Raw genomic sequence first — 10,965 nt, 5'->3', positions numbered from 1 at the left:
GGCTTGGCCGTGGACACTTCGCAATACAGTTGTTAGCCAATACCAGAAATTTCCACAAGCTGTAGTTGTAGTGATGACCACATGTCTTAGCTGCGTGGAGTGGCCGCGCGGTTAGAGGCGCAATGTCACTGATTGCGCGGCCCCTCCCGCTGGAGGTTCGAGTCCTCCCTCAGACATCGATGTGTGTGTTGTTCTTAGCATAAGTTAGTTTAAGTAGTGTGTAAGACTAGGGACCGATGACCTCAGCATTTTGGTCCCTTAGGAATTCACACACATTTACATTTTTACTATATGTGTTGTAACAGGTCTTGAAGCTCTGGATCTGACCTCTGTGCTTCTGCGAGTGCCGTATAGTACATTTTAGAGATGCTTCCGATGGAAGAGGGCAGTTTGCCACAATGTTGCCCATACTTGAGGTATGCTGGACGTCTGTGGTGAATTGGGCTACGTACAGCAGCTGATTGTATTGTCTCGGCGAGCAGCTCAGGTTATTTTACCAGAAGGCAAATGTCAACAGTTTTTGGTTCAAATGGTTCAAGTGGTTCTGAGCACTATGGGACTTAACATCTGTGGTCATCAGTCCCCTAGAACTTAGAACTACTTAAACCTAACTAACCCAACGACATCACATACATCCATGCCCAAGGCATGATTCGAACCTGCGACCGCAGAACAGTTTTGGGTCAGTAAAATATATTGTGAAGGTGCGAGCTTAGAGATGAGGACAAATGTACTTGGTGACTTTGTACATCGCCAGTAATTCCTTGTCATACACGCTCACGCTCCAATACCTCTGTGAGGCGGCCAGTGTTTTGAAAAAGAAAGCTAGCGGCGCCAGGTCTCGTGACATGTTGTTGAAGTACACTGCCTATTGCCGTCTGACTCGCATCTACTATCACAGCTAACAGTACACTCGGTTCAGAGTGTGCCAACAGTGCTGCATCCGCTATCGCTTGTTTAGTCTTCTCAAATGCCATCATCATCTCATTTGTTCAGGTAACGGCTAAGTTGCCTTTAGCCTTTGGGTCCACCAGCGCGGCTGTCAGTGGCTCTTGAATTTCAGCTGCATGTGGCAGGTAACGTCGACGAAAGTTCAGTACTCCTCAATTGCGCCTTAATTCGTTGAATGTGGCCAGCCTGGGTAGCTAGGGATAGCCTCAACCTACTCTGGCAATGATAGCGAGCCTCAGGAAGTAATGCAGTGGCCTGGAAAGTCTATCTGCTGCTACCCACTTCGCCAAGTTCAGCACGATTCTGTGTTCACTCAGTCGCTGGAAAACCTAGGCGAGATGTTGGCAGTGCTCTTCTGCTGACGCAGAGAACACTAAGATGCTTTCCAGGTATGTGAGGCAAAACGACTGACCATGCAACACTGAACTGACGAAACCTCTGACACATCTGCACCACGTTCCGGAGGCTGAAAGTGATGAACTTGCTCTCAAATAATCCAGATGACTTAATAATGGCTGTTTTTGGGATGTCCTCGTCTGTCATCAAAATCCATAATCCATATGTAGGCCTTGGCGCAATCTGCTTCAGTGTATACACAAGTGTCACTCAACACATAATTATAGTCGTGGAGCAGAGGTAGCGATTTTCTGTCAGGAATCGTGCAGCATTCAAAGCTCTGTAGTCTCCGCAAGACTGCCATGCACCGCACTTCTTAGAAACGAGGTGCGGTATCGAAGCCTAGGGGTTTTCAGGCAGACGCATAGTGTCCTCTTTGATCTTATTATCGAATTCGGCTTTCGATATCTTCAACTGGTCCACCGTTAATCTTCAAGGTCGGCAAGAGATCAGAGGCCCCTCAGTCGATGTGATGGACAGTATTGTGTCGGACGTCGTTCAGTACGCCTGATGACTTCGTCAGCGTCAGAAAGTCTTTCAGTAGCGTCGCATATTCGTCGTTCACAATGGTTATCAGCCAGGCAGGCCGGTTGGGTGCCTGGCGTCGGAAGCCTGCGGCTGTCAGCTTGGTGGTCTGGTCTACAAGGTAGGCAGCAGACATGTCTGGCAAAATATTATAGTACCCAAAGAAATATGCGCCTATAATTGGTTCAGTCACGTCTGCACAGTGAAATTCCACGGGAAGGCGTGGCGGAGGCCGAAATCCAGCTCTATTCTGTGCAGGCTGTACGTGGAGATAGGAGAGTTATTCGCGACAGTCAGGGAGAATGTCATACTCAGTCGGCAACTATGTAGCAGCGTGTGCGAATGGATGCATAACTCGCAGCTGGTTCTATCAGTTACTTACGGCCGGTGCGTTGATCGGTGATGAATAGGCACTGTGACGTTGGCTGGCAATCTGACGAAGACCCTACGGTCGATTGCCGCTGGCGTTTGGATAGGCGCGCAGCTTGGTGCAGCGTTGCGCACGTTCCTCGAAACGCCGATGGTACCAGCAGAGATCCTTCAACGCATCAGCTGTCTGCACAGGCGAGTGAGAGGCGGTCCTCCTGCGAGAGCGCCTTCCATCCCTTTGTCGGCTACGACCTCCACCGATGCTGCAACACGTCACTGGCTGGCTAACCTGCTGCGTCAGCTAATCGACTTTCGCAGCTAACGCCTCGTACTAACAGCGCGCTACTGTGGTGGTTATACTTACGCACTGCGTAGCCGATACCATAATGGGCGCAGGCGATGCTGCATACAGTACCTCAACGGCCAATTCTGCCATGGCGTCTAGCGACATCTACGACTGCGTCGCAATAATCGCCTTGATAGAGGGAGGCAACCGACTGCTCCAGATAGCCAATTGGGTACCGTGTGTGCGACGATTTTGCTTCTAAGATGCCGCAGGTACTGTGACGGTCTTCGGTCGCCGATATCCTCTTCCACCTGTCTAATATGCTCCTCTAGAGATGCGGAAACACGGCGGATCGGGTGGTTGTATGCATTCCCTTCAGCTGGTGCGAGAATGACGTCTTGAACTTCTGCTGCGTGCTGCTGTTCCAAATGGTTCACGACCAATGCGAATTTAGAAGCATTTGCAATCACAACAGAAAAGAAAAAAAAGTCTGTGCCTGAGCGAACCACAAGGCCGGGTTGGGCGGCCAGAAAGGTGGCAGCCTCGCGGGTAGTCTGGACACAGTCAGGTTCACAGTCTCGGCGTTTCCATCCATTGTGTTGTTTAATTGTGTTACTTATGCGCAGGTGATTTGTCATGTCGGGGTCACCAGTCTGGCCACTTGTATGAGAATCAGGTCTTGAGATCTACTATGCCTGCTACAAGAATAATACGTACAACATAATGTCTTCAATACAACAACGGAAATTTGTTTCATTGTAAAATGCTAAATACAGAGCTCACGATGATGAATGCTAAATATCAGGCTCGCGAGACTAGGAAAACGGGAACAGATCAACTGCGATTAGTGAGCTCGTTGTTTGCCTTCCATACTAAATACATTGTACACAGGAAACCATATTAGAATAAAGATGAAAAAACATAGAATAACCAACGTACCAAAAGTAACAAAACAAGGAATAAAAAGAAATACCCTCAAGAAAGGAATAAATGCTGTGCGCTTCAGGAGGACAAAACACACTGCTCCTAGCGGAGCTGGCCGCTGTGGCCGAGCGGTTCTACGCGCTTCAGTCCGGAACCGCGCGACCGCTACGGCCGCAGGTTCGAATCCTGCATCGGGAATGGATGTGTGTGAAGTCCTTAGGTTAGTTAGGTTTAAGTAATTCTAAGTTGTAGGGGACTGGTGACCTTCGATGTTAAGTCCCATAGTGCTCAGAGCCATTTGAGCCAGCTCCTAGCGGAACGCGCGGAACTGCTTGGCTCACGAGCGAAAATTGACACTTGCACTCGGGCTGACACTCGTGCACTAACACAAAACACGCCAAATGATGGCTGCGGTCCTACAACCAAGGGTATGTCGGCTTTTTCCGCACTGGTAAATCCCATCGTACACTCACGACCTACTACATGGACTGTCACACACTAACTCACCATCAAGTCGCAATGCATTTAAGGAACACACAAGCATACTGTACGCAAACATAACATGTCGTACGTGGCAACTACGCAGGCTGGATGGCACAAAAAAGTACGGTGTGGATACTTCTCCAAATACGATGTCTCGTAAACTCACACTAGAATCCTGCAACAAACACCACTGCCATTCTGATTTGCCCTACATTTAGTTTGTTAATGTCAATAGGCATTGTTCCGTTTAGAAAAGTGTATATCTGCACAAAAAATTCACTTTATAAGTGTTATTACAATCCGTTGATTGCCTAAGTATACGAGGGCCAGACTACAAATCCATTCTGTGAAAACTACACATGAAAAGCAGTTTCCACTTCCGCAATATTTGCAGTGCAAGTTTTATGTGATTCACTCCACTCTGTATATAAGTACTTACTTGGAATAGTCGCAGATTAAAATAAGGAAGAATTTAACTTCTTCAACTGACCAAGTTTGCATCGGCCCACACAAAAATGAGAATATACTATCTCGAGAATTTACGTAGTTCTAGAGAATGATCGTGAATAATGAATTTGTATTTGTTTGCCCTCTAAGCAAATTGTGCATGGAGTATATACTAATCAGTCATATAAAAAGCTTTCCAATCACTTGGTTGGTCTTGTTGGTACATTCCGTTCTCTGGTAACGCATTACCAACCATGTTTTTAGACGTCTCGTAAATACGACAGCATTGGCTGTCGCATAAAATCGAATGGCCTTTTTCTACTATATTTTACTGACAGATAGTAGATTTGTGCTTAGTTGAGGTACATGCGAAATAACTTCTCCTTTAATAGTACGTTGTTGCCTGTGAGAATTTTTACATATGAAGATCCTATTCCTTTTTCAGGTAAGTTGCTATTATTTGCTAGTTACAGCTTGCAATCCTATTACTGTTTAAACAATGTTTCTTCACTTGATATTTGACATACATGTTCTCATGTGTGCTCAGTTGTGTGCACTCAAGAATATGTGTTGACGTCAGTAGTAGGAGAGGAGGCATTGACCTGTGCGCATGTGTGACAGACTGGCAGAAGGCACAACCAAATAGGAATGTGGTATGTACAAATACCTAACTTAAATACAAAGTAAACGGAAATACGAAGCAATTACATCTTCTGTCTAAGAACTAAGGAACCTATTGATATATGTACACAGAGATTTAATTAAATACTAAGCTATATACCACATATTTATAAACAAAAGAAAGCGTTATGAAGAAATATACAGCACCTGTATGCTAAGAAGAAACGATAAAATACCGTAGGGAATGTCAAATAATTCTTTTTGCAGGGTAAATGATCATAAAGGGTAACAGAATAAACGAATGTCTATGAATTTAATCAAAGTGTGGAAATATCTGCAGACAGATGAAATGACCAAATGTATCAGTGGCCACCGAGCTATGTAATGCAGTTACCTTTAAGTTTTTTCTTTCAGCGACTAGTGCATTGTCATGGCACAGAAGAAGAGATTCACATCAAGAGTAGCAAGTACCAAATGGAGAAATGGACCACACTTCAGGTACACAGGTTAGTTATAAGGATATTTATACAATGGTCATAAGGCAATGAATAATAAAAAAAATGCATTGTCACAATATAGCTCAGGCACATTTACCAGTACCAGAGTACACATACACATTTAAGTATGTGATTTTATAAAAAAAAATTAATTTTTATCATGTCATATGAAAGCATGAATAATGAGATTTCCAGGTAATCAAGAAAGATAAGTCTAAGATGGTTGAAACTCCTTCATAATTAACACTAAACTACATGCAAATTGAAGTAAGCACCACAAGAGCATGAAGGAACAAAGTGATAGTACATGAATGATTAGTACACCTCATTTCCATAAAATAAGAGTTCCTTGGCAACTAGTCCATGATTGTATGAGTAACATACCTCATAAATCTTTAAACCAGTAGTTTAGTACTTCCTTTCTTCCTCCCAAACAAAGGAGGTGGCACCAAGCATAGTTATAGGCCAGTAATGCATAATGTATTAGTCCTATTTTGAATGTTTTCTCTCTCCTGTACCTAAGGAATAAATGAGCTCCCACAAGTGATAAAGGCCTATCTATAAAATGAAGTATAAATGTATCATACGCTTATTTTAAGCATAATAATGTGTTATGTAATTAATTTGTATATGTGATGTGAGTGAAGTTGAAACTAACAAACAAACTAGTAACAAAACCCAGCTAATGAAAAATTTATGACGTTTTAAAACTTAAGATATTTATGTTCATAGTATAAGCAATTGATGGAATGTCAGCCATAGGTATAAGCTATTTGGTTATATATATTCTTGCAACTCAATGCTTGTATGAATTTTCTTTGAAATCCAAACTCCATGTAAAGGGGTGAGCTTTAAAGACAAGCAATTTCTACAATGTTTTGAATGGATATCTATGTCTTTCAACAAAGTGGACGGTGAAGTGTGGTGACATTAACATATGTGTGCAATGAAGTAATCTCTGAGTATTGTTTCCCACAATGCCTGATAAATTAATAAGTGAACTATGGTCGTTCAAATGGTTCAAATGCTCTTAGCACTACGGGACTTAACATCTGAGGTCATCAGTCAACTACAGTTGTTCAAGCCAGTACTTACCTCATCGATGGATGCTGTTGGCCAGGGTTCTGTCCAATGAAAATGCACTTACGACGGGTAATAACGACGCCCGGGCCGTAAGAATGGAGATCTTCTGCCACAGCGTTGGATTTTGAACAATAAGCACACACACACTGCACCCAGAATGAAGACAATTTCCACAGCAGTTCTTTAATATGTAGTACTCGGGCGAAAGTGTGACACTCAATGTGAAATTAACTCTAAGAAAACGAGTGCATGCACGTCTGACAGTAGCAGCTAGCATGTTGACCATTTGCGGCTCGTGTTTAGCCACCAAACCTGCTAGTGCGCAAGCACAAAACCCTGCAGTGAGGCCGAAGCAAACTGGACATTATTGTCGGTGCATTAAATTCAGATATGTAATGAACTATCACATTATGTACAAAATCTTTCAATTTCTTATAGAACTTAAACATACATAGGATATGCTGACATATCCATTCTATTAAATAAAGGAGAAGTCGACAAATAAAGGGCATCGATCCCTATTGGCAAATGTAAATATAAATATGTACCTGCAAAAACACTGTACATCTCCATACCATGTCAATGTACAGTGTGGGGGCAGTTGTGTAGGTACATGACGAAAGACCCTCCAGATATGGTACAGTTAAAATTTATGTAAAAAATGAATGAAACAGTGATAATGACAGAAGCAAGGACCGACCGTAAACGTAGCCAAATACATTAATTATGAATGCTCGGTAAGGCGCAGATAAATGAACAAGAAATATCATTCAATTTTCTTTGTACATGATTTTGTTTCACTGTCTTGTGTGTAGAAGGATGGTTAAGATGCATTGCTCAAAGTATGATGTGCCACGGGTGTTTTGTATTATATGTGATTCTGAATAAGAGAAGACTTAAGGACAGTATTAAATATTTTTATTGAAGTGAAGTGGAGCCAAGTTGGGAGGATTTCCTTCATCTTGAGAGGCACTGGTGTCCTTGGAGTCGGCTGCCTGCATCTGTAATTGTAATGTAGGAGAAAAAGTCGGTGGTCCTATTTCGTAAGATTAACAGAAGTATAAGAGCCTTCAGAAGATGACACATATAAACAAAATATATATGTAGTGATGGATACATACACAAAAAAGGAAGAAGTGGTGAATGGTAAAGTGAATGAAGAATAGCACAGTTTCGTACATGCAGAACATTTACTAATAATGCATTTGTACTATCCTTTAATTTTGTCGATTTTAATTATGTTTCATTTTTGTATTATTATAATACAACTACAGCAATGATTTTTAAGGCTTGGCCACGTAAACTGGTGTATCATAAGTTTCACACTTGGGTGGGCTGTCCCATGGGTGCTGGCGAAAATCGGCTTCCATTGTCCCTCATGAATGAAAGGTCTAGGATCATCTTGTGACATGTCACACCACATGCTAACCCTCGCTCATGCCAACCACGCTTTTTTTAGCTGCTGTCTTGTAGCGATGTCCTGCGGATATGCCTGTAGCTGAGGGTCCATGCCTTGTGCCACTGCCATTTGTTCATAATCGATCATGTGAGAGATGGCTTTCACGCTTGACCAGAAATCGGCAACGACGCTTACAGCTCTCTTAATACGATACAAATCCTTCATGAACTGGCTGTTGAATTCTAATTGTTGGCAATGTTGTGGAGAGTAGTTGTCCTTATGCTTGCTGAACACGAACATGATGGGTTTGTGGTCAATATAAATGGTGAAGGCACTGGCTTCTACTTACATATGAAAATATTTCACTGTTTCGTGTATCGCTAGCAGTTCCCTGTCATAAGTGCTCCATTTTATCTGTGTCACTGTGAACTTACATGAAAAGAAACCGAAAGGTTGTCAGTGATTTTCAAGATTTTGGTGGAGGGCTGCTCGTATTGCATTGCTTTCTGACTGGCATCGATCCCTGTAGCTGTTGGTACTGGGTGCACCAATAGAATCATCTTTTTCAGGTTTACCTGTATTTGGTCGAATGCCTTCTGCATTTCTGGTGTCCATTGCAGTGACCATCTGGCACTCACCTTCCTGCCTGCATGTGCTTCTGTCAATGGTGCCTGCAGCTCATCTGCCCTTGCAGATGTTGACAGAAATCTATGTATCCTAAAAACCTACTGAACTAGTGGTAATCAGTTGGTGGAGGTATCTCTTTGATGATGGCTATTTTATCTTTCAGGGAGTATATCCCAGCAGCCGACACTGTGTGATCCAGGAATGCCACCTGTTGTTGTTGGAACATGCACTTCGCCGCATCAATTACTACTCCATATTTGCATTATTTGTCGATACGCTCTAAAACGGCCTGGAGGTACTCTTCATGCAACTGCTCCGACTTTGAGAACAATAATATATCGATCAAGTATATGAAACAACACTGCAATCCCTTTAGAATCTTGTCAATAAACCACTGTCAAGTCGGCGCCACACTCTATAGGCAGGACCACATTCTCATGTACTCAAACTGAAGGGCGTTGTTACTGTCTTTGTTATAACATTTTGCATTACTAGTACCTGACGATATGTCTTCTTGCAGTCAACTAACGCTAAATATTGTCACTCCTGCCAAAACATTGGTAAAATCCGTGATTTTGAGGAAAGGGTCCTGGTCTGGCACTGTTCAGGTGTTTACCACCCAGCAGTCGCCACAAGGCTTCTAATTACCATCATTCTTATACTATGTGCAGTGGCGAGGCCCATGGTCTATCAGTTCTATGTAGCATACTTATCTTTAACAAACCACCAAATTATGCTTGTTTCTGCTATGAAGCAATAAGGGGCTACCCTCATGGCTGCTGCAAAGCTGGATGACTTGAAGCTGTCCTAATGTGATACATTGAGGTGTGTGACACCTTCAGCATATGCACCATGTTGCTGTCGCTTTCGTCGATTACCACCAGACTGTGTTTGTAGCTCATGGTATTTGTGTTTTTTTCCTAGGATACCCATGACGACTTTTCCATCTTTCCTAGTTTGTGTAGTGCTGATATGTACTTCTGTTACCATGTGGCACAGGAAGTTGGCTTGCAGTATGCCCCCTGTCACCCCTGTTAGTACAAAAGTACATTGGTAACTCTGTCAGAACCCTAAATCTACTTCCATTTCACACTTTCTGAAGATTGGGCTTCAGTTCTACCATCTCTGATAGGAAGTACACTAACAACTGATCCTGAATCAATGAGACAGTAGCTTACTGGCCTCACATCTTTAACATATAACTCTTGTGATGGAGTAAGTAAACTTGACAAGTTATTCACCATGCCAGTTTCCTTGGCGTGCTCACCTCTCATTTGAAGGCACTCCTGTTGATTTCCACAGCCTGCCACGAATACTGGCGGCTGCAGTAACCAATTGGGTGCACACATTGTTTTGTGCACCTCGTTATTCTGTTGCCAAACCGCTGGTGATACCAACAAATTTCCCCTGTTGGCTGTTTCTGGCAGCTCTGATGTTACTTGTTTCTTGTCCAGATAAGTTGTTCTTGTTTTGCAGTTACATGATACTTGCCTCTGTAGCACAACAAATTGTTCTGTAAGCTGGTGTAGTTGTTTAGTAATATCGAAATACTGGTCCTTCCGTGTTGCTATTTTCTCTTGCAACGTATGCAACTTCAGAGGCGCCACTTGAATGGCTTTTCTATTTCACATATTATAGAAGTGACCTCTCGCAAAAATCCGTCATTTTTGCACTGTAAATATTGTGAAAATGTGATTAAATCAGCCGCCAAAATGACTACGGTACACCGTACAACTGGCTCTCGGCTTAAATAGGTTGATAGGTTGTTGTGACACCCTGATTTGTGGCCTAGCCTAGGGTGTAGATTGAGTTGAAATATGATAGAATAATTGTGAACTGGTGAAGTTAACGAATATGAATGACAGATAAAGGTTGTCGTAACATATTGAACTGTAGCGTTATTTAATGTTTACGTTAGCGCCATATTTAATATATCGATTGCAGCCCAACGCCAGCTGTACTGTACTCATTTTAGTTGTTTACAGTTGAGACAGAGTACATATTTAGTGTGATTTAAATTTGGTTAGATTTTATTGACAGAACAGAAGCTGCATAGAAAATGAGGTTCACGTTGTTGCTGTTGAGTAAAGTTGGAGATTTAACCAAACAGTATTCGAATTTGCCGGAGACGTACATCAAAAGGGCTATGGAGAAAGTGAGTATATGTTGACAATTAGTCGTTTCGATGTTTACGTGTTATTAGGCGTCAGGATGCCTGACAGCGTTAAACACACGAATGTTTATTGTATTCAAAAGAGCATTTACCCCCACGAATATGCTTGCTATTAATTTTGTTTGACTGGTCAGTGAGGCACCACTTTCAGTATCGCATGAATGTGCTTCATGCCTTGGCGCAT

At 42.6% G+C, this 10,965-nt stretch overlaps 1 protein-coding gene across 1 annotated transcript in view; it reads left to right on the top strand.

Annotated features, from left to right (window-relative positions):
- Positions 1 to 10,571: 10,571 nt before the first annotated feature.
- LOC126484435 (probable 39S ribosomal protein L24, mitochondrial) overlaps positions 10,572 to 10,965 on the top strand; it is a 53,833-nt gene continuing 53,439 nt past the window's right edge. The window contains exon 1 of the mRNA XM_050107952.1: positions 10,572 to 10,763. Within this exon, the coding sequence (XP_049963909.1) occupies positions 10,668 to 10,763 (96 nt within the window). The 5' untranslated portion in view covers positions 10,572 to 10,667. The remainder of the gene's footprint in view (positions 10,764 to 10,965) is intronic.

The sequence above is a fragment of the Schistocerca serialis genome, chromosome 6, assembly GCF_023864345.2.
Source record: "Schistocerca serialis cubense isolate TAMUIC-IGC-003099 chromosome 6, iqSchSeri2.2, whole genome shotgun sequence".
Taxonomy (NCBI): domain Eukaryota; kingdom Metazoa; phylum Arthropoda; class Insecta; order Orthoptera; family Acrididae; genus Schistocerca; species Schistocerca serialis.
This window is presented reverse-complemented; position numbering and strand designations above follow the sequence as displayed.